This window comes from Sabethes cyaneus, chromosome 3 (assembly GCF_943734655.1).
Source record: "Sabethes cyaneus chromosome 3, idSabCyanKW18_F2, whole genome shotgun sequence".
Lineage (NCBI taxonomy): Eukaryota > Metazoa > Arthropoda > Insecta > Diptera > Culicidae > Sabethes > Sabethes cyaneus.
The window spans coordinates 189,460,929-189,488,815 of record NC_071355.1 but is presented as its reverse complement, the minus strand read 5'-3'; the positions used below and the strand labels follow the sequence as shown (position 1 = coordinate 189,488,815).

Genomic DNA, 27,887 nt, shown 5'->3' with positions numbered 1-27,887 from the left:
TGTACGTAGCGATATGTATCAAACCAAGTCGTAATCGATGCGCAAAACTAGTTTTTACGTACCATTTTGGAGGCGATATACGCATTGAGGAATAATTTCAAACGATTCACTTACTACACTTACATGTTCAACTTCATTTTAACCTCAAACTGGCTAAAATTTCCAGATTAACCTCCCAAACTATTCCAGAAAATGGTAAAAATATAATAATGGCAAAAACGTGAAATTGGGTTTTTGACTTTTGGCCAGCTTTGCGCCATAGTGGGCCGTAGAACGCTCCTGTTTCGACGTCAAACGAAAGCTTCGCCGAACAGCCGATTACGGACCGTTTTCAAATGTACACTAATTTTTTTTCAACAATGGATAATGTATCTTTAATTTCGGTAAATCCGATCTTCTTCATGTATCTTTGTCTTTTTTTGACAGCTCGAGAAAAAAATTCCAAAATTTTAGTTATCACCCGTTATTCCGTACGGTGGGTAAAGTGACGTTTTAATTCACTTGCGTGTAAAACTGTGCCATCTCAACGCGAGATAATACAACTTGTGAGGTGCGTACTGCTTGAGAAATCATTAGAGAAATCGATTTACCATCGATTAACCCATTTCTTTTTAGCAGCTTACCCCGCCTAACCCAAGAAAGGACTGTCTATAGCCTTCCAGTTCGCCTTTAGATGATGTTGGTCTAATAAACCAGTCTTCGTAAAAGTTACAAAATTTGAAAGTTACTGTTCATACGTAAATATCTTGAAATTTAATTCTTCACTGTTCATTTTAATTTTCATGTTTAATAACATTTAGAGGAGGCCTCTTTCCTTCGAACATGGCAGTATCGGACCGAATTAAAACCAGCAAAAAGTTTAAAAGTTCCCTTTTATTCAACGATTAATATAATGTTAACAGAAAACGACAAATTTAACTGTTCGTATTGTAAAACTTTGCAAGAGAAATTGTTTTTTAAATTGGTATTGTTTAATATAGGAAAGAAAAAACTGACTCAAAGATTCAACTCGTTTTTTTCACAGCACCTACTAAACAACTACTCGATCGCTACAGTACTAGAGCAATGCTATGACTTTGCTTTTTAATGTACCCTAGTCTTTCATTGTACATTTATTTTTGCTTGGAATGTAATTTTTTTTGCAACGGAAGTTCACTGTTCGAGTTCGATTTTTCCACTATACGCGACATCAACTATAATAGGCAGAGAAAATTCACAACACGTCGAAATGGCTTATCGTTTTACCTACGTATAAAACAGTCTCCAAAACAGGCAAGAAGTTTATTTGGTAAAAATGATTGTGAAGAGTTGTTTTATTTATCGCATGATAGTTAGAAATCGTCTAAATTAATTTTTCTATTGAGTTTAGATGATTTTACAGTATCGGTAATAGCTAGGAAAGGCCTCGGGAGTTATGAGCACTTAATATAGAACAAAGGTCGTTAAAAGGTTTCAATAGAAATGGAACAATTTCATGTGACTAAAAAATTAAACTAAACCACACAGTTTAATACTTTCTTACCGATCAATCAATTGGAATGTGTAGAATATTTTGAAAGATTTCGCATATGTAAGCTTTGTAAATTATTCCAAATACAATTCTTTACCACTAATCTTGATTATCAACTTTAACAAATGTTTCTTGGTAACAGGTTTATGTACATTTTGACATTTACAAGTCATTTTGACCACATTAGAAAAAGGGATTTGAAAGAAAGAATTTTAAAACTGTGTTTTTTTGGTTTGTATCAATAGAGCCAATCAGCTCTACAGCCAGTTTTGAGTAATGTGACAAGATTCGTGTCAATTTGTCTTGATATGAATTTATTGGATTTTTTGATCCATTAGGTTTCGGTTACATTTTCTTGAACTGTTTGAATTTGAATGAATTTATCTAGTGTTTCAACCGCAATGTGCGTAGATTTTCCGTTTGTTGCATACATATTTACTACTCAATAAATTTGCTAACTATCTAGAATTTTAAACTCAACAATGACCTCCGCTTCTTCAGACCGCCGTCTTTTTTCTTGTCTTTGATGCTACTGTCATCTTTGCATTCCTTGTTTGCTTTTTTTGCGTCTTTCTTACTACTACTACTAGTGCTATTACTACCGCTACTACAACCATTTGTGATGCTAGCATTTAGTTTCGCCTCCGCTTTCTCTTTTTTTGCCAGCAACTTTTTCTCCTTTTTTTCATCCTTTTTACTAATACTAGGACTTCCGTTTGTATTACTTGTCGTAGGTGTAGTTGGTGTTACTGTCCGGGGTGTAGTTGGTGATTCTTGTTTTCCGGTTATGATTTTTCCATTGCTCGCAGGAAAGTTTGGAAGCGAAGGCAATATACGAACAGCAGGTCGGGACGTACTCGGAAGCGCTTTTTGTTCCAAACACTGGAAAAATAAGCACACATTTACATATTGTAGAAGGCGACATGATTGAATGAATATACTCACATCTTCGATAGATATCCGTGGGCCGCTGATTTCCTCCGGAAATCGCCACGGTTTTCGTAAATGTGGCTGCGATTGCTTCCAGCTGATATACCCGAGAGCCGCTTTCTTCAGGTCTTTCACCATTCGCGGTCCCAACGTGTGCGTTACCTTATTCACCAACCACGGAGGAAGTGTACCTTGGGGATCACAGTGCGCCACATACTTTAACGTACATCCAGTCTTTGAGTTTACGTTGGTTTTTAAAACAAACCCTGTAATGTAGGACATTGCCCTGTTGATGGGAGAGAAAAATCAATAATCAATAGTGTTGGTGCGGCAGGTGTGATGCTCGGTCACGTTCGATTTACCTCACGTAACCCTTCTTCGGAGGATAGTTTTTATGGGGCACCGAGCGGGATAACAGCATTTGTTCCCCTTGTGGTCCAGTGTCAAGCCATGATCGCTGCAGAACGAAATCTCGAGGTTTTAGTGGTGGAGGACAGGACACTAGAAAGAGAAATTTAACAGTTTTGTTACATTCTATTCTTATAGCCTAAACAATACACAAAGTTAACAAAATGTGAATTCGTATCAACAGAATCAGCGAAAGTTATTTTAAACACTCTGAGGTAGTATCTATCTTTAAATCAGATAGTTCCAATTATTCATTCAAAACATCATTTATCTTATCAACCAAAATTGGACAGCACAGTCTAACTGGTGTCATCTTTGCAGTGTGATCTGGCTAATTTTTGACAACCGACATGATAGAAAAATTTGATAACAATGCTTCTGGGACAATGGCCGTAAACGAAAATGATAACATAAAGCTATATTTGCTGCTGTGGGAGTCCACCGATTTTCAGGAAAAGATTACATACAAGCAAGAAAAAACTAAACCATGTTGGTTGGTGCGGAAATACCCTTGACATATACCCTGCGGAAAACCGGCAACAAGTTTTCTTGTTTCCCCGGTTTACGGGTTTTTGTTTATTTATTGAGCTAGCATAACACAATGAAATGACGGTCGCGACGGATGGATGGTTAGATAGCAGTTTTTTTTACGCAAAATAAAAAGAACATACACGGAAGTTACCATTGTTTGCTCATTGGTTTAGACGCTGCAAGATAGCTATCTGTTCGAATTCAATTGGCTCAACAATTTCGTTTGTGGTAGAAATTTGATTGGTTATCATATTCGAATGTCATTTTTACTCATATTTTGAAACGCCCATTTTTGAAATTTTGTTTTGCAATATCATATGAAGTCTCCGCTTCAGATTGCCGTTGTAAAGAAAATTGATCAGTTTATTTGCATCAGTTAAAGAATGTGTCAAATAAGAGCTATGCCGGAAGCTAATCACGAGATTAAATGGAGTAAACTTAAAACAGCGCGATGACACTGAAAGCCATTTTTTTCTTTTCATGCTGGCATAATTAACGGGCTTATGGAAAAAAACAATATTTAAAAAATTTGAGATTGAGATTAATATCTCCGAAATTTCTGCCAGCGAAACACCAAGATCTTGCCCAAAAGCTTTTCTCGGGGAGGGCTTTACTCTGGGTTATTTCCAAGATTTGGGAGTAGGAGAAGTAACCAGAGGAACAACGGGTGGAAGGTGTGGTTGGTCCCATCTACGAAAAGAGTGATCGGCAGGACAGCTGCAACTGTCGCGGCATAACGCTGGTAAACGCCGCCTACAAGGTACTCCCCCAGATTCTGTTACGCCGACTGTCACCGATAGCACAGGGTTTTTCTGGGAATTACACCGGGCTTCATGGAGGCTCACGCAACTGCGGGTCAAATTTTTGCCATCCGACAGATCTTGCAAAAATGTTGGGAGTACAACGCGCCCCCGTATCACATCTTTATTGATTTCAAAGCAGCATACGATATGGTCGATCGGGACCAGCTAAAGTAGATAATAGCATGATTTTCTGCACAAATTGACGTGACTGAACAGAGCTAATTACATTAGATCGATGATGTGTTTTGTGCGCATCTCGAGGACACTGTCGAGTCCCTTTGAGATGCGGTGAGGGTTGAGACAAGATGCCAGGGTATACTGCATGCTGTTTAACATCGCTCTTGATAGGGTGATCCGCCGAGCGGGCATTGAAACGAGAGGCACGTTTTGCCTTTCTACTTTATGAAAATATAGTATAAAGGTATAGAATTCACTCGGAAAACCGAAAATCGAAAGAAGGTCCTGCCACGTTGTTCAAAATACCGTTATTAAAAAATAAAATAGGCTATTTAAACGGAAAATGCCAGTGGATTTGAATTGCCATCCTACACCTCTGAGCCAATTTTTAAAAAAATCGATCGACGAATTTTTGAGTTACGCCGTTTTGAAGTTTTAAGGGGACATAAAAGACTAAAAATTTTGAAAAAATCGGAATAAAACGCCGCTCCTGGAAAACCACGATTTTCAAACTTTATGTGCCTTTTTCTCAGAAACTACACAACGTATTGGAACAATTTTTTTTTGTTTTGTTGGTAGTAGCCTGGCAAAGACTTTTATAACTTTTGAGTTTCGTAAACAAAACACAGCTTGATAAGCGAACTTATCATGCGACACCTCAAGTCACGCCAGAATTTAAAAACTAGATCAATCAAAGTCAGATTAACTACCTAGCGCCACGTTGGTTATGTCTGGAAAAGTTCCGGGTACTTCCGGGAACACCCAGACAAGTGGCCAGATTCGTCCATGAACAAAAACTTTTCGTGCGACACTTTAAATCACACTAGAATTCAATAACTAGATTAATGGAACCAAAATCTGCTATCTAGGGTCAGGTTTGGTCATATCTGGACATGTTTGGGGTCTCCGGGCACCCTTAGGGAAGTCAATAACACAATGCGGTACACTCAAGTCTCTTTTTACACGGTTTTTTTTTACGATTTTTGAATTAACACGGTTTTTTTTATGATATTTTTTGAATTAACGCGGTTTTTTTTAAACGGTTTTTTGAATTAACACGGTTTTTTTTAAACGATTTTTTGAATTAACACGGTTTTTCAGCGCGATATTTATGTTTTCTGAATTTACACAGTATTTTTTCGATGGTTTTTAAATTATAATGTTTGTATATCGTTCGGAAATTTTCTAAAAAAAGCCAGTATATGAAGTACCAAGACATGCTACGTCTAATACGTACATTCCCAGAATAGAATAGCGCAGAACAACGTAGGTCAGAGGGAATGGATATTGCGAACCCCCTAAAACACACTCACATTATTAATAATAAAAAATAGTGTTCAATCAACAAAAAACTATCCAGGACTCTTTCGTCGATTACGGAAAGGAAAAGCAACCTACTACCCGAAAAGCTCGACGCGCATAGCTATAGCATATCTGCTCGATTAGTACCAGTCGCTCCCCCGAGAGCGGAAGCGTTCCCCGCCAGCAGTAGCTCAAGCCGAACGAAGCAGCCAACGCCGAAGGCAGCCAGCGTTCCCCGCAAGCAGCAGCCTTCCCCGAAAGCATCAGCCAGCTCCAGTAGCAGCCGCTCGTAGATCGAGTGATTTCCCCTCCACAGATCCAGTAGCAGCAGCCGGCCGGCCCCGATATACTCACACATTGTAAGTTAGGTTATATAAAAATCATCATCTAAATTGAAAGTTCTTTCTAAGCTGCCGTGTGTCCCTAATCGGTGTCAGAAAGCCGACCTCGAAAAGGAGTCTCTCTCCCTCTAGATCGAGCTAGCCAAGAGAAAAGAGATCGTGAGTATCCACCCCGGAAGTCCCCAGTGGTTCGACCAGCGACTTGGGGTAGTAGCGGGTTGTTTGCTACCAATAATTGAATAATGCATTATGCAACTGTGACAAATAACACAGTTTTGTGTTCCTACTATCACTTTTTTGGTAGTACGAACACAAAACTTCGAATCTAATTACACGTAAATTCATTTAAGACTGTACGAAACTGTTTCGTGGTAGAAAACAACGAAAGGAATTCGTACATTTTATGCTTCATGGTACTGACACAAGATTTTACATTTTTACGACGATTTTGGAATTAACACGGTTTTTTTTACAACAATTTTTGAATTAACACGGTTTTTTTTACAACAATTTTCGATTTAACACGGTTTTTTTTTACAACAATTTTTGAATTAACGCGGTTTTTTTTTAAACGGTTTTTTTTTTACACGGCACGTATCCCCCGTGTAAAAAAAGACTTGAGTGTACTTTTGTAATAATAAAGACATGTTCGGAATTGGCCATTGCGGTTTGGCTTACTTGGATCCATTTTAAAAGTTTTAGTGTGATTTAAGGTATCGTACGATGAGTTTTTGTTCATGTTCGAAACTGGTCATTTTCGGAGTTCCCCAAACATGTCCAGATATGACCAAACTTGACCCTAGATAGCAGATTTGGCGTCTGAAGTCTTATGTCATGTATCATGTTTTAATAATTAAACCGAAACTGACAAGCACTAGAAATCATATCGATCATATTTCCCATTCTCAAGCATGTTTATGGCGCTTCTTTTGCACTATGTTTTGATCTCATACCGTTTTCAAAGCCCTCTGACGGGTTACATCGTAAAAACGATGCGATCAAGCTAATGACTATTTTTTCATGAAAATACATTCAAAGGAAGCTCAAGTTTTAATTTTCATGCAAAAATAACTGAATCTGAAGGAGCGCCAACTAAGGAAAAGTCCAATTTTTCTATTTCGTTTTTTTTATATCTAATGCTCTACTCAGTTATTTTTTCAAATTCAGAATAATCGCAAAATTGAAGTCAAGTGAACTCATAATAAAATTTTGAGGCCAATCCTTTTGTTCTAGATATCCTTGTCCTTCAAAAGTGCAAAGGAAATAATTGCGCAATAATTTATTTTTCGTGATTTTTCTGAATTTTTGTTTTTTGAATCTCACTAGAATTCAATATTAATGGAAGCCAAATCTGCTATCTAGGGTCAGGTTTGGTCATATCTGGACATGTTTGGGGTTCCCGGGCACCCTTAGGGAAGTCAATGACACAATGCGGTACTTTTGTAATAATAAAGACATGTTCGGAATTGGCCATTGCGGTTCTAGGTACTTAATTTGGCTTACTTGGATCCATTTTAAAAGTTTTAGTGTGATTTAAGGTATCGTATGATGAGTTTTTGTTCATGTTCGAAACTGGTCATTTCCTAGGGGTTTCCGGAGTTCCCCAAACATGTCCAGATATGACCAAACTTGACCCTAGATAGCAGATTTGGCGTCTGAAGTCTTATGTCATGTATCATGTTTTAATAATTAAACCAAAACTGACAAGCACTAGAAATCATATCGATCATATTTCCCATTCTCAAGCATGTTTATGGCGCTTCTTTTGCACTATGGTTTGATCGCATACCGTTTTCTAAGCCCTTTGACGGGCTACATCGTAAAAAGATGCGACCAAGCTAATGACTATTTTTTCAGGAAAATACATTCAAAGGAAGCTCAAGTTTTGATTTTCATGCAAAAATAATTATCTGAAGGAGCGCCAACTAAGGAAAAGTTCAATTTTTTTATTTCGTTTTTTTATATCTAATGCTCTACTCAGTTATTTTTTCAAATTCAGAATAATCGCAAAATTGAAGTCAAGTGAAATCATAATAAAATTTTGAGGCCAATCATTTAGTTCTAGATATCCTTGTCCTTCAAAAGTGCAAAGGAAATAATTGCGCAATAAATTTGTTTTTCGTGATTTTTCTGAATTTTTGTTTTTGATGCTAACTCTTGAACGCATGGTATTAAAATCAAGAAATCTGTTATGAATACATTTCTCATATTATAAATTCAATACAAGCTTCGTATGTGGCTCTTAAGCCCAAAAGTTAGGCCGTCTGTAAACCCGTTAGAGGGCTAATTCCTATAAATCAATTCAATAAATGAATAAATCACGTAAATATTATAAAACTAAAAAAGATGTTGATAAAGTAAATTAAATGACGCTTACAAATATGTATGCACTCTAGGAAAGAAAATATAACTATTGCACGCAGTATGTTCACATTAAAATTCACATTACCGGTAAAGGATTTAAAAATATAGTCAAGTTAATTATAGATGTTCTGAGAAATTAAAAAATAATAATTGTGGCAGTAGAAAGGCTAGATCACACCGCTAGGTAGATTAATTCGGGTTTTTCGCCAAAGGTAACCAACACCTAGGCTTCTCAGATGACTTAAATATTATAGCCAGGAACATGCGACGGCGGAAGCAATCTGCGCCCGACTGAAAGCAAAATGTAGGAGATTTGAGCTAAAAATTAATGCGTCGAAGACCAAATCCACGAAAAAAGAGGTTCGAAGGAGATAAGTGCTCTGGGGCTTCGGACACCAGACGTGAAACTGTCGAGGCCCGAACTGATTCAGTTCGTATCGGAAATGCGGCGAGAACGGCCACTGTGCAAACCCGCTGAAGTGCTTGCTCTGCAAAAACGAAGTTAGAAATGATCACATGACGCACTATGGCACAAAGCTGACCAAAAGTCAAAAATCCAATTTCAAAACAGCCATTATTACATTTTTATCATTTTCTGGAATAGTTTGGAATGTTAACTTGAAAATTTAGGGCGGTTTGAAATTAAAATGAATTTTTGACAAATGTCTGAAGTTGAACATGTTGCAAAGATATTTTGTTCTTAGGTTGTGTTTTTTATCGACTGGATTCAATTGTAACTGTTAATATTTGACAGGGCAGTCTTCGGAGAAATTTATCAAGATTGAAGTTTGCTGTTTTCCCGACGTTTCGACACTTTGTAGGTGTCTTTTTCAAGGGGTACTGAGGTGAAATACGTTTATAATATTATTTTTGAGTTGCTTACATGCTGTTTTAAGAGTGTTCATATTATGTACCAACTACTATCCTCCATGACCGTAATATGTAAACTCTTTTAGTACCCTGGTCGACTTTTAATACCCATATGTTCTACTAGATATTATAGACCGTAGCACTACACGTTGCTGCTATCAACGTTGGTAATACAAATCTAGAATACATACTTAAAATGGCGGGAGAATCATAAAAATGTCTTAACTACTTAAGAATATGGTACGTTCACGGTATACATATTAAGCAATTCATTGAAAAAGTCCTATTTAAAAATGCTTCGGGTTTGTTCAAATTTTGTGTAGTTGTTCCTTTTCAAAAATTTTTAGGCCCTGCCTTTTTACTGGGCGTGTCTTTTTCTAGAGTGGTCCCAAAAATTATCATTTTTGCCAAATTTTCTTTCTCTAAAAATTTCTGACTACCCAGACAGCACTAACTCATCTATCAATGTACAAAAATTATCGTAAATATCTCTAAACAAATTCAGAATCGTAAATACAGCCTAATAAAGTGCACACAAGCTGACATTTCAGCGATTATAATGGTAGTAGCAAACAAACATAACTCGTGATCCTGACCGTATAGAAGGTTGGTGTCTTCGACAAAGTTGTTCAGTACATCATTGGGTTTTCATTGGATTATATTATTGCGGAATTGTCTCACTACGTGGCGCTATCGTATATGTAATACTCTTATACAGGCTATATCTTGCGCTGCTCACTACTTAGAAAGTTGCGGTCTTCGGGAAGGTTACTCAAATGACTGCCACCTTCAAGATGGCATGGGAAATAGCGCAGAACTGACTCATTACGTGGCGCTAGTGTAAGTGTGATATGCTTAGACAGGCTGTATCTTGCGCTGCTGACTATCTAGTAAGTTGCGGTCTTCGGGAAGGTTACTCAAATGACTGTCACCTTCAAGATGGTATGAAAAATAATGCAGAATTGACTCAACGGACGGCGCTAGTGTATTTGTGATCTTTTTTGTGTTTGCCGTAACTCATGATTTTGGTAATGTTCAGCCTATTTAAGCATGTCACATATACACTAGTGCCACGTGGTGAGTCAGTTCTGCGCTATTTCCCATGCCATCTTGAAGGTGGTAGTCATTTGAGCAACCTTCCCGAAGACCACAACTTTCTAGATAGTCAGCAGCGCAAGATACAGCCTATACAAAAATATTTCGTATATGCTAGCGCCACGTAGTGAAGCAATCCCGAAATACTACAATCCAACGGAAAGCCCTCGATCAAGATCACGAGTTATTCCATGTTGGAACCAATTAAGTCAATTCCCATATGCTACGTAGACTCCATTAACACGGTTTCCATTAACGCGGTCCCTATTAGCGTCCTTATTGGGGGGAATACTGTATAAACATCCTATTACACACTTCAGGCGAACTCTCCAATATCGTACAGATATCAGGATTATTACAAAGGCAAAACGTTACATTTGTTATTCAAAGTGACATTGGCCATTCAGTGAGACGTAGTTCTTGGCAAGCTGTACATTTAATTCTATTAGTTCCATATTGGTCAAATTCTGAGTTGTTTTTCTTTCGTATGCAATGAGCGTTATGTATTAATATAATTGGATAAGCTGGCATTAAGCAGTATTATATGTAGACGACACGTGCTGAGGTTTAATCATATTAACTATATTTTTGGAAGCTAACGAATGTCTAACGAATGAGCCAATTAATGATTTATGGTTTGATTTTTCTCTTCGTTTGCTTATCCTTGAAAAAGAATATCACAGATACATATTTTAACCATAAATCGCTATGAATCATTTGTTAGAATAAATCAGTCAGAGGGCATACTTACTGGCATAGTATCCTACATCATTGTTGACGTTGAGTATACCAATTTCTTCACTGGCCAGCATGTGCGAGTCCCAGACCTTGCGATAGTCTGGATCGTGCAGCACATCGAACAGGGTGTCCGCTGTAACTTCGACGAACTCGGTGTGGATCTTGACCATGTTGAAGTTGCACCCGGCCACTGGTCGCGTGTATACCTGCGTATCGGATTTTGACAGTTCCAGTGTCCATCCCTGGTGGTCATCGACCAGCTTTTTCAGTGCTTCGAAATCGCTATCTTCGGCAATGCGAGCCATGATTTAGTGCAGTCTTTGCTTTGAACGCGTCGTTATCAGAAGGAGTAGAATTGTGCAATCTGTTGAAGAAAAATGGTCGAAGTCAATGTTATTAACTTGTCTCCATCGATTTTTTTTAAATTTTGGACTTGATTTAATTTTGGAAGTAACTTAATATCTTAATATAATAAAAGATCAAGTGAATTAATTTTTCTAATATATCATATTTCGTGGTACAGGGATACCTCGATATAAGACAATTTATAATTTCTTAAAGTTGTCTTATATCGAAATTGTCTTATATCGAAACATGGTTTTTTAAAAAAAAAATTTGCATTAGCGGTCGCCAGTTTTGCTCTGTGATATGTGTTTACGGTGTTTGAACTATTTATTATTGTTTGAACTATTAGTTTTTTACTATTTTTGGGGTTATTTTGAAATAATGAACATCTTCATGCACCGATTTCAGAATGGAAAATCAGCTCTGGTATCGTTATCAGCTATGTCAAAGGGATTTGTTTCGAAATAAGACAAAATTGTCTTATATCGAGGTTGTTTTATAACGAGGCTGTCTTATATCGAGGTATACCTGTAGGGGAAGACTGTCCAGAACGCACCATGGGGGTAGAATGGCCCATGCTATTAATTGCTTAAAAACGCGGCAACTATTTGGTAAAATTATGAATGCGCATTTTATATTGGTGTAAAACACGCTAATTCATAATTATGTAGCATGTAAAAGCATCAAACATAGCCACATCCAATAAAAACAAGCGATTATCCGCGATCTCATTCCACATGTAAGAAATCACGGTTTTATCTTAAGCTTTTACCACTAGTCGGTATGCAAATTTCATAATAAATACAGTCTGCCTAATTGATATACTGTCATACTCGATGATTCATCACAAAAACGGCATTAACTATGCATATTTTTCACATATATTGCAAAAAACTTCAAAATACAAAACAGGGGCAGAATGCATCACAGCGGGATCGAACAGTTATAAAATATTTTTAATTTGCAGTACATCTTTTGTTTCGGATTATTTATTAAATGTAGCAATATTATGTATTGTATAGGACTTAGAATTTGCCTTAAACCTAATTGTACATTGTTTAACTTACAATATTTCATCATACATCAGTTGGAGAAAACTAGATGATTAAATTTTATTGCCAATTATGTTGGGATATGAACCCATTATGTCCCAGCAAACAAGCGTTTGCAACAAACGCTATAACGAACGCTTTCGCCATTTCGGCAGCCTAGTTTTAGGAGTTTATTTAACACGTGATTGAATGGTACATTTTTTGGTTGCGTTAAACGCCTAGCTGGGCAAACTAGGTGCGTTTTGTCCACGGGCTTTGGCGTTCTGCCTCACATAATGATTTTGACTCTTGCCAAAAATCGTCAAAAATAACAAAAAATATTGGGTTTTGTTAGGAAATTTCACCAGGAGTAAGTGTAAAAAAGATCCCAAAGTCTTCTAGAAGTCGAAAAACGTGGAACAAACACGCCGTTGCTGTGGAAAATTATGTTTTGCTTAAGCGGTGCATTCTGCACCACCTTACCCTAATGAATGAAATTGAAATCAGGGTCCTACTTTGACGAAACAAATAAAAGATTAGAACACAACGCGACTTGTTTCATTTATTGAACAGAACCTTGTAAGCAAGCTTTGCTTCGGTTCTGCTTTGCTTTGCAGTTCTGGTACGGTACCGAAGGTCTTGTCTGATGGTTGATGTTGCGTAGGTTATTTAGAACTAGCATTACGTTGTAAAAAACATTGTAGAAATGCTCTATTCAAGGTTGCTACCCAATATTTAAAACAGAAAAGTACAAATGAAACCTTAAAACTGACTGTTCTGACGGTTCATCGCTTAGACGATGTGCAATTGAAGGTAACGGTCTCGAGCCCTAATTGAAACTGTGATATTAGATATTACAACATATTTTCACTCGATTAGTTTTTCTATTTCCTGAACTAAAATTACTGTTCCAAAGGAAATGTTGTTGAATAATACTATAAATTTTTATTAATTATCAGTGGATGAACGATTTCATTCATATAGTTATTGTCAATACAGATAAAACTCTAACTTGAATTCTATGTTTTAAATTACAATGATGCATGTATAGTTTAGTAGTGTGATTTGCTACAATTTAATTAGCTACGGTTTGACTGAAACGTGTTTTCATGAATTGTGTGTCGTCTTGAATTATGTTCGTACCACTCTGGATGAGAGACTATCACCGCATGACACTGATTCCTTTTACTAACAGAACCAGTTAATTTATTCTCTTCAACTTATCGTCGGATGTCACATAACTGTCTTCATAGTTTATGTCATGTCCACGACAAGCGTAGCAGACATTTTCTACCGGGACTCTTTTCCAGGCTTGGCTAGACGTCTGCATGCGGTATTTAATTCTCAGCAGAAACCGAAATTCCTCTCGGTATCATGATTGCTGTGAACTCTTATGTTTACTTGAGTGTTGATCTTGTCTATATTATTTTCATGATTCCTCCAACACGACCCCGAATTCGAACCCATCACTTGCACACATCACTGCAAGACTATCCCTATTTCATCACTGGAGTTCACAATTGGTGGGCGACCGTGACTAATTAGTGACGGATAGTTGCCTTCTAGCTGTTATTACTACACTCTTTCTCTCTCTATCGCTGGATGAAAAAGCGTAGGCACATAGGGAAGCTCCAACACTTATATTTAGCCCTTCACTGTCGACATAATCACCAATCAACCGGCTTCTGAGTTGACGAATTACTACAAGATGGGGGAGCTGTCGGTTGGCACTATAGAGAACCGGAAGCGTGAAGGTATGGGAAATGACGACTGTTCGAGCGTCATGGTTTCGTCCGGCAATGATGATTTACACGCTGCTCTTGTGTCAAGAGGAGCGTAAAGCTAATTTGTGACGAGTGACGACGACAGGATACTTCATCGTGAATTTGATGTGGAAAATGTGATTCGATTTATTTACTCTGCGATTTGGCGGTAATTATTTTTTGAAATTCTTTTGCACAATTTTTAAATTATCTTTATTTTGATTCAAAGGCATCCATCTTTTTGATCTTTCATCAAAAAAATTCAATTAAAGCATGCTTCTAAAGTAAGTTAAATTTGCAATTTTATGTATTCATTTAATTATGCATCATTGGTTCTTCTGAATTTTGTCGCTTTTAAAACTTTTGAAGCGGTCCTGCCATATGCAGAAGCACCGTAACCTCTAGGGGAAGGGCGGTAAAGACGGACACTGCGGGAAAGACGGACACTTGTCATATTTCATAAACAATAATTTTTTGAAGTAAAATAATGATGGGAAATGTTTCTATAGAGTGAATTAACACTTTTGAATTAAACTGCCGATTTTTTGCAGCGCAGCTGTCAAATTTATAAACAATACAAAGAAAAAATGCGAATATACACTAACCGATGTAATTTTGTGTGTGAAGAAAATAGCTGGTAAATCGTTAAAAAACAACATATTCATGCTAAACCGACGACATTGCGTTAGTTTGATCCTTCACTGAATATCCATTGGAAACCTGGTGAATTTTTGAATATTCAGTAAAAAGTTATTGAAGTTTGAAAAAATGGTATCCAAGTCGGGAAAGACGGACACCCAACGGTAAGGAAAGACGGACACATAGATTTTGAATCCATTTTGCTCAACAACGATTTAACATTGCAAATACTTACATATTGTATATGTAACCAGTAACCAGAAGTCATATAACAGTTGGAATAAGCCAACTTTTAGAAACGATTAATTCGTCACCAATTAAAATATTGAAGGGAACCATTTTATTTTCTCGCTCAAAGGGGGGATCGGGAAGGGAGTTTTCCCAAACCAATTCTTTCCTAAATACATGATGAAATATGTTAATCTTTCTTAATACTGATAATTCGAAGACGCGTGACACTTTTTCGCGAGTGTCCGTCTTTCCCATATCAAGTGTCCGTCTTTCCCGCCCATGCGTAGAAATGCTGATTTATACATGATGTTTTTAATATTGAAAAAGCATAAATTTTGGAAGAAATTTTCCAGCACACGTTGTAACTTTATTACACAGAGACCTAAAGGTTCAGTTTGTACGAAAATTGCGATCAACACAGTCATATTTGAGTAGATATTGAGTCTTTACCTTAAGGTGTCCGTCTTTACCGCCCTTCCCCTACCATTAAAACGCATGTTCGGAAACTTTATGCGTAATTGGGTGCCGTTTAAGTTTGACAACTGAATCCGCGTGGGAGATAAAAAACGAAAAGAGTACCCCACAAAAGTTTATGCATGAGTTAGTCGTTTTAGCGTGGTGTCATGAAGTTTGACGAGCAGCGGTACAGTAGAGCACCATCGAAGCGACGCGGGTTTTCAGGAAGAAGCATTTTCTGCTATTTAGTCTACGGATGTATGTTAAGCAATTATTCCTGCAGAAAAATAAAATCTGGTAAGCTGATGATCCACGCAGTTGTCCATGGACATTGAACACGATAGCATGTTTCCGGTAGTATTGATTGTCAGCTAAAAACGAACGTTTATTATCGCTGCTTTCCGAAGCTTTTTGCTGGTGGTCAAATGGCACTTGCTCGTCTGGTTGTGGTAGAGATTTCCTAAATTATTGTTTAATTTCTTTTTTCCTCCATGTATCGGGGGTTCGTGGCGGTTTGGCTTGGATTGTTTGGCTTTCGTCGATGTTTGCTGTTTGTTTCAAACATTCGAGGCTTAGCCTTAGGGTTGTTATATCGAATTTCATGACCCCCCCTCGGGATTGACTAAGTGCACATTTGGTTTCCAATATTGGCGCTTCGCATATTGTCCCAAATAGGGCTTTTAACCTTTCACTTCTGTTTAGCAAAATAACGTTGAATATATTTTCTCTGCTTTTCCTGTGGGATTTTCCACCACCATGGACAATTTTGTACAAAGCTTTTTCCAAATGACATGTTTTCTTGACTGCTTAGAAAATTTGCTTACACTTTCATAAAAATTCCTTTTTTTTTGGTTGACAATGAGTCACTTTACTTTGTTCTTTACGGAAAGAGTAAATTTTTAAAGTGACAAATAAAAAATAAGATGGACTGACAACCTTGATCTTAGACTAAAAATATCGACTAAGCGAGGGTGAGAGTCGAACTCACAGCTCTCAATCTGTAGTTGAGCGTCTTGTTTAACCAATTACACCACCAAGCCGTCTGGCGTCTGATATCTTACAGTCTAACATCAAATGTTGTTGCGTTATCGAACTTTGTGATTTTATCACGCATTTACACAACGGGAGTATTATTTGCCGACTCGTTTTGGGTACCAGCGAGCCACATGCCCTGGCGGGTGTTGTGGGTTCGAATCAGGTTATAATCTCAGATTACAGCTTGGTTCGATCCATGCACCTTCCAGCATTGGACAAAAAGTAGGAGTCACAACGACTACTTGTCAAGCGTAGCTACCAATACCCGCCTCCCCTCACCTTTCCGCTCTTTCTGCTCCATTGCAGAAAAATTTTCATTACTTTCCCCTACCGTCCCTTCATCAATTGTAGAACCACCGTTTCAAAAAATATTAATTATATGCTTGATCGCATTTCAAGGTTGTCAAGGACTAACGACGCGAGGTTGGTCTATACAGCTGGTGTTGGTGGTGCATTATATCCCAACTGGTCTGAGCTCAATGTTAACCACAGGTTAGTTCACCGAAAATAAACCGCAAATTAGTATTTTTTAGTTACTGGAATTTCCGTAGTTTTTTAGTGGAAAAAAGTATTTAACTTAAAAAACTTCTTATGCTAAAATTCAGTAAACAGTTTACAAAACCAAATTGAATTCATAGCTCGAAGTACTTAATTAAGCCATTAGAATGATATTTTTGTCATTTATTTAATTTAGTTTTGAATACCACATGCGGCGTTCTATTTTAATGCGCGAGCTACTGAAATATTTAGGTTCATGATTTTTTCATCCATTTGCATTTTTTTTCTAGACCTTGACACGCGTATATACGTCACGTTACCCTAAACGGAGAAAAAATAAATACCTATCATTCCACGAGAAGTGACCCGGAAAAAGTTCATAGGTGTAATCGACCTTCACGGGTTTGAAAGGCATTTTGCCAGATTTTTGGTTTTAGTAGAAATCCGAAATTTGGTGCCGATTGGACTTCCCCTCAATTAATAAAAGCACCTCCAATTAAAATACCCGTTTCTGTCAAACCCTTTTATTTTCTTTTGCTTATATCTATGAAAATATTAGATTTATCTTAGCAGAGTAGTGATCTTAAAAATTAGTTTAGTATAAAATAGATCTTTTAAAATAATCTTTAGAATAATTATAACAACTATAAGAACCTTTCGGTGAGTGTGAGAAGCAAAGCGTTGTATGCTATCAAGCGGCTGCAAAGCGACAAAATCATCCCAAAAAATGTAATTTTTATCTGATAATTATTCAATAGATTTGTTCCAGACTATTTTGCAATGCAATGTTTTAGCGATGGAAAAAATCTGCTCGCCGATACACGCTGCCGCCGCACAGCGCTAGAAGCAAGTAGGGTAAAGTGGTGTAGAACGCACCGCTTAAGCAAAACATCATTTTGCAGAGCAACTGCGTGTTTGTTCCACATTTTTCAACTTCTAGAAGACTTTGGTATCTTTTTTACACTTACTCCTGGTGAAATTTCCTAACAAAAACCAGTATTTTTTTGTTATTTTTGACGATTTTTGCGAAAGTCAAATTCATTATGTGGGGCAAAACGCCAACGCCCGTGGGCAAAACGCACGAAGTTTGCCCAGCTAGGCGTGAAACGCAACCAGCAAATTTACATATAATCACGTGTTGTATAAACTCCTAAAACTAGGCTGCCGAAATGGCGAAAGCGTTCGTTATAGCGTTTGTTACATACGCTTGTTTGCTGGGATACAATGGGTTCATATCTCAACATAATTGGCAATAAAATTTAATCATCTACTTTTCTCCAGCTGATGTGTGATGTAATATTGTAAGTTACACAATGTATAATTAGGTTTAAGGCAAATTCTAAGTCCTATACAATACATAATATTGCTACATTTTTAATAAATAATCCGAAACAAAAGATGTACTGCAAATTAGAAATATTTTATAACTGTTCGATCCCGCTGGGGTGCATTCTACTCCTGTTTTGTATTTGGAAGTTTTTTGCAATTTATGTGAAAAACATGCCTAGTTAATGCCGTTTTTGTGATGAATCATCGAGTATGACAGGATATCAATTAGATAGACTGGATTTATTATGAAATTTGCATACCGACTAGTGAAAAAAGCTTAAGAGAAAACCGTGATTTCTTACATGTGGAATGAGATCGCGGATAATTGCTTGATTTTATTGGATGTGGCTATGTTTGATGCTTTTACATTCTACACCATTATGAATTAGCTTGTTTTACACCAAAATAAAATGCGCATTCATAATTTTACCAAATAGTTTCCGCGTTTTTAAACAATTAATAGCATGGGCCATTCTACCCCCCGGGGCGTTCTGGACAGTCTTCCCCTAACCGCCACTTTTTCATGTAAAATTAGGAGCACCAAACACTTTCCATGCAGCGATATTATTTTTGTATGACTGCTTGTTGGACACTGTTTGTACCACTGAGAAGTTTTTTATCTGTTCGGTCAGTGCGATAGAAATATAGATGTATATGGTACGTATACGGTGCATATAAGGGGATAATAGAATTGGGAGAATAAAACAAAATTAGGTATTAGACTACCTAGTATAACGGGCAGCAGTAGTTTAGTGAGTAAAACATTCGGGTACCATTCGAGCTCCACCTGCTATTACACAACCCAATATATTTTGGTCTATATCGCTATTTTACAGTTCATCGAAATAATCATTCTTCGTAGCAAATACTTCTTCTATTACAAAAAAAATGAAACTGAACTTTAAATAAAATTTAAAATTCTACTCGAAACTGGATTGAAATTGGAATTGACTGTGGACTTGAGATTTGGGATGAATATTAACATGAAATTGGGCTTGAAAGTCGATTTGAAAACAAACTGAAGTTGGACTTGAAATTTGGTTTGAACTTAGATTAATTTGAGCTTTAATTTTAACTGGAAATTGGACTTATACCCGGATTGGAATTACTTGAAACTAGACTGAAATTAAACTTGCAAATAGATTTGAACGTAGACTTGAAAACTTATTTGAAATCAGACTTAAAACTAAACTTAAAAATGTGCTATGAAATGCACTTGAAATTCGACTCAAATTGGACTGAAAATTGAACTTTGAAATGGACTTTAAATTGCAGTTGAAATTGGCCCTAAATTGGATTTGAATTGGGCTTGAAAATGGGCATGCAATTTTATTCGAAATTTAAGTTGAACTAAATTTGGAATCGGACTTCTAAATAGGACTGAAGTTGAATTTGGTATTGGACTTGAATTTAAAATAATTCGAGCTTGAAATTTTACTGCAATTTGAACTGGAAATTCGACATTAATCGGATCTAACATTAAACTTGACATTGAATTTGAAAATGTAATGTAATTGAAATTAGACTTCAATTTGAGCATGAAAGAAGACATGAAAATTGGGCTGGAAATTAAATTTTAAAAATGAGTTAAAATTGTCTTGAAAGATAGATATCAAGTTAGATTTGAAAGTGGATCTATTTACACGCATTAATTTAGTTATCGCAAAAATACCGGGCGAAAAATTTGAATTTTCCGGACTTCTGGGTTACACCTTAACCCTCTAACGGCAACATCGTAAAAACGATGGGATCAAGCCCAATGATTATTTTTTCAAGAAAGTACACTCAAAAGAAGCTTAAGCTTTGATTTTCATGCAAAAATAATTATCTGGATGAAGGTCAGGTAAGAAATAGTCCAACTTCCCTTTTCGATTTTCATATTTAACGTTTTATCCAGATATTTTTTCAAATCAAGTATATTATAGAATTGAAATATAGCATGTAAATTACTGACAAAAAAATTAGGGACAATCATTTTGTTCTAGATGTCCTTTTTCTTCAAAAGTAAAAAGGGAATATTCGCGCAATAATTTTTTTTTTCAGAATATTCTTGAATTTCTAATTTTGAAAGATGACAATTTTTGTACGAAAGGTCAGAAAGTTGTGATATTAATATGAAGATGTCAATAAATCTGTTCTGAACATATTTTTCATCTGAAATTAAGGAAAAGAAGAAAACTTTCTCCAAATTAAATTTTGTTTTGTTTTGTTCGAAAACAGACACTGGTGAAGCTTGCAAGTCGTAGGCGAAATACGTATCTGTCGAGAATAAAATCTACTATCTAAATTTATTCTCGACAGAGAAGAATTTAATTTGGAAAAAGTTTTCTTCTTTTCTTTAATTTCGGGTTTCGTATTCTATTAAGACGCTCTAAAAACTCAGACATTTTTCATATTGTCAATTCAAAACAAATTTTGGCCCTGTAGCTTCAGAAGCGTAGGCCGTCTATAGACGGTCTTACCCGTTAGAGGGTTAAGATTTTTTCTGTTTTGAAATAAATCTTACAGAAGACGGGGATTATGCCTCACTGTGCATACCAGCGCTCTTGTATATCTGATGAAGATTGATCCATAGTAAAGGGTGTCCCACATCAAATTGCACCACGGAATAAACGCTGTAGAAAATTACCGAATTGACCGATCCTTTTAAAACTTCCATACCACAAAATATAACCCATTAGTAAGTTTTGTACAACCTGGCTGCAGCTTCATCTGTATGGAAATCCACTTTTTCATGTCTTCCTCAGACTAGACCTCCTTGGGATGCTTCCGTAGTGCCTACTTCATAATAGCCTAGTATTTTTCGATGGGCCCTAGTTCAGGTGCGTTGGAGGCGTTCACCGTTCATGTCCTTGGGTACGAAAGTGACTCCGTTGGCTTCGTACCATTCCAATACATCCTTTGAATATTGGCACGATGGTAGATCCGGCCAGAAGATCGTAGGGCCTTCGTGTTGCTTCAACAGAGAAGGCGACGCTTCTGTAAACACTCCTTGAGGTAGATCTGCCCGTTAATAGTCCCAGTAGTCACGAACGGCGCACTCCGTTTGCCACATGGTGTATTTCTTGGCCAAATCATGTATTTCTTGGCAAACTATGTAAGTTTCTGCATCCTTACTTCCTCCGGAATATCAAACTTGTGGCGGGCGGTGAAGTACAGTAGCTCCGGAAGCTGCCGGGAGTTCGCCTTGACGTAAGTCTCATCATTCATGATGAGAGAGTTGAGGATTTCCCAGTTGCTTGCGCAAAATAAATTTGCGACGTTGCTTTGCGGGTGACGCCATTTTTCCAATTTTCGAAAAACTACCCCGCGATAAAAATAGAGTGTAAACAATGCACTCTAAACTACTTCTACTCAAATTTTCAATAAAAAATACTCAATAGGTAATTTTCTACAGTGTTTCTTCCGTGGTGCAATTTGATGTGGGACACCCTTTAACCAATTCGTATATGTCGTCCGTGTTAGGGACATTGAGGAATAATGGAGAACATGTATGGAGAATTTACAGCCTCTCAATTATTAATTTTCATTTTTAGTATTTGAAATACGATCTTTTTGTGCGAACCGGCTGTATAGTTCTGTGCAATATTTTATTTTGTTAAAAAAGAGGCGCATTACGCTTTTTGTGACGATATAGTGACAGGCTCGTCGCATTATTTTCTAACATGCTTTACTTTGGGGACATCAAATTGGTATGGAATACAAAGATACAAATGCAAATATCCGCTGATCTGTAAAGGGCAAAGGGTTCTATAATTTTTAATAGAAATAGAAATAAACGATATCGTAGCTGGCACATTTTGATTCCTTTTTTCATGAGTTCAGGAATAACTTATAATAATTGTCATATATAGTCGGTATATAAAAATTGTCAACGTACACCTAATTAGTTGTATTTGACAGTAATTTACATTCACTATTTCATAAATACTGAACCGATTTCCCTGCCCATAGAATACTTGTTCATTGACAAGCAATTCGTTAAAATGCGGAGTTGTGAACTTATTAAACTCTAGCTAGTTTGTCATGTTGAAAAATGGTCAACTTCGTAGATGCATCTACGTAGAAATACACTTCTGCGGTGAATTGTTTTCAACAAAAGTGATTTAGGATGTATGCATTCTCCAGCGGATATGGTTATTTTCTCTTAGCACATTTTCTTTTATTTATTCCCCCTGGGGGTAATCGTTAAAACTTTGTGAATCGTTGAATAACATTAAACGTGTGCTGGGTGCCAGCATGGGTGGAGGGAGAACGAGGGATATTAGTCCGCACCCACCGCATGCGAATTTCTAGTCCTTAATTCACGTAATAGCCTTCGTCGCTATTCCCATATTTTATAGCGAAAGCTTTTAAATTCCTTCGGTGAGTCGCTTTTCACCGACGACGAATCTACTAGCTCTCTGGCCTCGAAACGTATTGCTAAAGTTTTTTGCGTCCCCTATATAATTATTTATTCACATATACCTTTCATTGATTAAATCAACACATGGAATATTTGTTACACTTTGCCTATTTGTTTTTATTTATAAAGTCAACCGTCATTACCTACTAACTGTTTACCAGTTTTCACCGTTTAAATCTGCTACGTACTATGCCAAAAAAAAAATATTTTCATTATCCTTGGTTTGTGAAAATAGTTGAAATTTACTTAATACGATAAACATTGGCATTTACAATGCATAAAGGTCCCCAAAAATCATCAGCTTATCAGTAAGGAATGAGTGAAGTTCACTCTTCTATGTCCTACAGAGTTTAATATTATGGATAATCTAAGAAGCAGCTCCAGACGAACCACGTGAGTGCTGGCTGGTTTGATTGTTTAAATACCATTGGCATAATATGTAATGTAATGATTATGATTGTGTTCATACCTTTGTTTCTACAGCTTAGATGGAGCTTTGTTCAGCCTACAGCGTACCACCAAGGAAAGGAAATTTACTGCTAGTTCGATGAAACTCATAGAAAACTATAGAATTGAATCTTTAACACCGAACAGCAGGTTCCATATTTGATGGAAAACTTAAATCGCACTCACATTAAGCCCCAAAACAACATAACGTTACGTGTACGCACACTGACATCGACCACTGCACTGTTACTGTAATTATGTTGGTTACTTCAATGCTGTAGTAACGAATATTTTCCAATGCATCAATCACGGCACTTTTTTGCAATGCAGCACTATGGAGCAACAGGACTTTTTTCTATTTTCTTCAGCAGCTACCAGCATCCACGAAAAACAAGCTGTAACACCAGAAAGCACTTTCACCGTATAGCGAAAAAGCCCAAAACGACTTGTGAGAAATTTCGGCACTGCAACCGCAATTTTTTGCCATTTCCTCCCGACTTGTGTGTCTGGGGCCCGAAAATGAATCTAAATTACTATACTACCATGCGCACTAAATTACTGGAAACATTGACGTCAAGCGAGGAGTAGAGCTAGATGGATACTGACCGAGCCAAATCCGAACGTGCCAAACACGAGATTATTGCAATGCGTATGGTTGGTTCATTTTTTCCGGAAAACCCATTGTATTTGCGTGTGTCTGTTGCGGAAAAGTCAACACAATGTAAACGATGTGTGTGGTGCTGGTCCTGCTAGTCGTTATGTCAAGAAAAGGAACGAAATAGGGTTGGCAGCAGAAGCAAGTGTCAATTTTCTCCGATGAATTGGAAGTACTGCCAGCGACTACTGGGTTTCTAGGACGGAAATGTGATCCGATATAAGATATGAGAGGTTTATTATAAACGTTAATTATCCTGTGACTTTATTCTAAAACGACTTTAATTGGGAAAAGCTACAATTACTAAACTAAAGATGACTTTTAAAAGTGATTGTTTCTATTTTGTATATTGGTTTTAATTTAGAATTTGAAATTTTATAGGATTATGTTAACGGCGTCACATAGAGCCAATCTTAATTTGATTTCGAAAATTTCTAAATCATATTTTATTTCGATTACTAATTTTATGCTGTGAATGTGAATCCATCATACATTTGCAATTATAATTCAAAACTATCTGGCAACAGAGTGAACCGAATTTTCCTGAATTCACCGACAACGAATGAACGCGCCAGGGCGCATGTTCGCAATTTTCCTGTTATGTTTTCGAGTGTTTACATCACATGCGGTAGCCGCGGTCGGGTTTAGTTTTCCTTTTGACGCAAAGTAATTTCAAGCAGCTGAAAAAACGTAGTTTTTGTTGTTAGTTTTGCTGAAGGAACTTGCTTCAACAGTCTCCGGTAAGCTTTTCGTGCTAATGAAAATCTTGTTTTGTTTAGTTACTTTCACTTAGTGCCACTTTTCTCGCTATTATCATGCCCGCCAAGGGCATAAATGTGAGAATGAGACAAAGCTGAAATAATGAATGTTATACTTTGGAACATTGAATGTCTTGCAAGGTCATTTAAAATACTGTCATATGAATACGTGCTATTTTGAATGGAATTGAGTGTTTTGTTACTTTTGATTTGACGTGCGATTTTTCTTTTCATGAAAGTTTTTCATAAATAAAGTGCCCTTTTTCGCGAAATGACATAAACAGATGCATAAATTCATATAATCTCCGGTACCTACTCTGTTGGAACGAATGAGAACTAATGTTTTCTCCAAAAAACAATCAACTTTATCGAGCTGATAAAAAACTGGAAAATTAATAAATAATTTGTAAAATTGTGGTATTTGCAAATTTCCATTTCAATTTTTCCAATAAAATCGTTACCCACCCTTTTGATGTTTTGATTCAAGTTCTTATATTAACCTAATTCACAGGAACAAATTCAATAGCTTATTGCTTTCGAACGATTCTTTCAAATTGAGACAAAAAATCGTTTGTTGAGTTTATAAGACCTCTGGCTCGCCCAATTAGCTTTGGAGTACGATGCTGGTCTAACAAGCTAGTCCTCGTAGGTTTGGATCTCATCTCGACTGGGCGATGATTCTATTGAGTCAATAGGACCTTACACTAGCCCCGTAGTTTTTCTGTGCTCTAATAACCGGCTGCGAAGTCTGTCGATAAAGAAGGGTCAAGTTATTATGGACGTTTATACCCATGGCTTTGCATTGCTTTGCATAAAACCTCTACTTGCTCAGTAGATATCAGATATGTGCTTCTTCGAAATACAGCAACTCTGGATCTGGCTGGCGGCTAATAAAAATGTCAAATTATTCCAGTCATAACTTTCAATGAACAGCTTATGAACAACGTTTTCTTGAAATGGTTGAGTTTCTAGTACATCTCTTTTTGTTGTCCACAAAATAAAAATAAGAGATGCAAAATCTCTCCGGTTTCTATCATTTAGAACATATGTAGGTACCTAGTATGAAAATCTTAGCCACAATGTTGCTAAAACGGTGGACAAAATACTACTACACGGGTAGAAATTTGATCTCCAAAACGAGCAAAATGACTCATGATTCCCGGTTTCTAGCTCATGATTTATGAAAATACACCATGAATAAAAATCATGATATCACGAGCTTCTTGCAGTACAACACAACGCAAAATCATGAACTATTATTCATGATTTTGCGCTGTCTGATATGGCAGTTCAGTCATGATTTGACATGAACTCACATTTCATAATTATATGATTTCATTCATGGTATCGGAATCAAATTTCTTTCCGTGTATACACCTGAATATTTTAACATAATTATAGAAGCGACCGTACTGTGGCTCTACAAACTATCTTTTTGTTCTTCCTGCCATTCTCCTCACAGGTGTTTCGCTTCTAAATAAGTTCTTTTTATATCAATAATGATTTGGAAAAATAATCATTTTCTCGCTGCGAAAAGCGAAAACTTTCTGCTGAAAGTTCTATGCCGATTTTCGAATCTAATTCATCACGAATCTTTATACATAATAATTTTATGTTATCATCAATATTCGCTGCGAATGTGTTATATATGTCTACTTAGTGCTTTTTCAAAGCTTACTTACAGGTATTAAACCATTCTGGCTCACGAAAGGCAACACGTGCAGGAACCTATTAATATATTTTTCTCTTTCAGTAAGTGTGAATTGAGTTTCATTAGGTATATGTGTACGAAAATAGGTCAAACTTGTCACTTTGTTTCCATTAACATTTAGCACTTCTTCTGCAACACATTGCACAGTGCAGCAGAGCCTGAATCTCCCGTTAATCAGTTTGGATTCATCAATGCTGCAGTAATGGAAATAAAATTAAAAATAGAACACGTATAGAAGATATGTCATACACGGTGTCAATTCCAAACCCATTTTTCATTGTTTGGAATAGACAATGAATGGGCAAATGAAGTACCGTGAACGTGAACCATATTCTGCGCAGTTAAGACATTTTTATGATTCCTCCGCTCTTATAAGTATTCTAGAGTTAAATTGATAACGTTGATTGCAGCAACATGTAGTGCTACGGTCTATAATATATGGTAAAAAACATGGGAATTAAAAGTCGACCAACAATTGAGTATATCTTTCGTTTTGTAAACTTATCCACGGTGCCTAATTCTGCGCACTCTCTTGCCCATGTTCCTAATTCTGCGTATGTTTGTTCCTAATTCTGCGCACCTAAAAAGTAACAATAAACATTCATACCATGTAGTTTATGTCTTTATACGCTGAAAGCACATCAAAAATCCGACATTAGCCATTACCATGATTAAATCCATGATCTGGCCTTCTTGTGCTGTCTAGGTGGCACAGGAACATTATTATCATTTGGATTGGCTTATTTTAAATATTTTATTGTCGATAACGTGAAGGGCGAGTTCATTCGGGTTTTCTCTATACTGAACATTAAACTTTAGACTAATATTAACAATTGTGTTTTCATATAGAAACCACTTCCCCACTCCCTGACAGTTCAATGAAGTTCGACTGTCAAAAAAAATCAGAAGACATGGTTCCATGAATTGGCGTTCGTAGGTTCGGACCCCGAGCCGTAACACAGGATTCCAATCAATGCAAGTTAAAGGTTCTACTTGAATTTCTATGCCTCTATACCTCAGCCATTTGGGAGAAGTTGCGTATTTTTTCGCGATTTCTTCATAGGATACATTACTGCGCAGAATTTGGAACATGAATAAAAAATCTGTGCCTAAATCTGCGCACTACTGCATCGCATTTTTCCAACGAAAGCAAGGCATGCAATCACTCTTTTTTCCTAAAACATGACTAAAACTAATTATTCTTTCTAATTATGCTGGATAATTTGATCATTGCAAAGAATTTCGATCATAATTTTGTTAATTTTCTAGAAGGACAATCTTAGCTTTGGTGCTAACGACGATGTTTTCTGCCATATAAAATACTTTCAGTTTCACGTTAAATTATTTCGCTCTCAAATATTATGGCCCGTTAGTGAATAATGGCGTAATATTCAACAGAGATTTATAAAAAAATAACACAATGGCCATAGTTATGCACAATGTTGAAATATACATATATAAAGAAAAATGCGCAGAATTAGGAGCTGCGCAGAATATGGTACGTTCACGGTATTT

At 36.7% G+C, this 27,887-nt stretch overlaps 2 protein-coding genes across 2 annotated transcripts in view; one reads left to right on the top strand and one right to left on the bottom strand.

Annotated features, from left to right (window-relative positions):
- Positions 1-27,887, top strand: part of LOC128744370 (phosphopentomutase) — a 100,470-nt gene that overhangs the window by 59,965 nt on the left and 12,618 nt on the right. The gene's annotated exons all lie outside the window — the stretch shown is intronic.
- On the bottom strand, positions 1,973-11,374 carry LOC128744371 (START domain-containing protein 10-like). The gene is made up of 4 exons (XM_053841336.1): positions 11,083-11,374; positions 2,803-2,941; positions 2,456-2,726; positions 1,973-2,392 (listed from the first exon to the last, which is right to left on the bottom strand). Exons 1-4 carry the CDS (start codon positions 11,372-11,374, stop codon positions 1,973-1,975), a joined length of 1,122 nt encoding a protein of 373 aa, XP_053697311.1.

Bases quoted from the DNA above. Each gene is read 5' to 3' on its own strand.
- LOC128744371 (XM_053841336.1), bottom strand. From the start codon at position 11,374: ATGGCTCGCATTGCCGAAGATAGCGATTTCGAAGCACTGAAAAAGCTG. The intron at 2,942-11,082 runs GTAAGTATGCCC...TTCTCTTTCTAG, and splicing joins TGATGTAGGATACTATGCCA to TGTCCTGTCCTCCACCACTA. The intron at 2,393-2,455 runs GTGAGTATATTC...TTATTTTTCCAG, and splicing joins CACGGATATCTATCGAAGAT to TGTTTGGAACAAAAAGCGCT.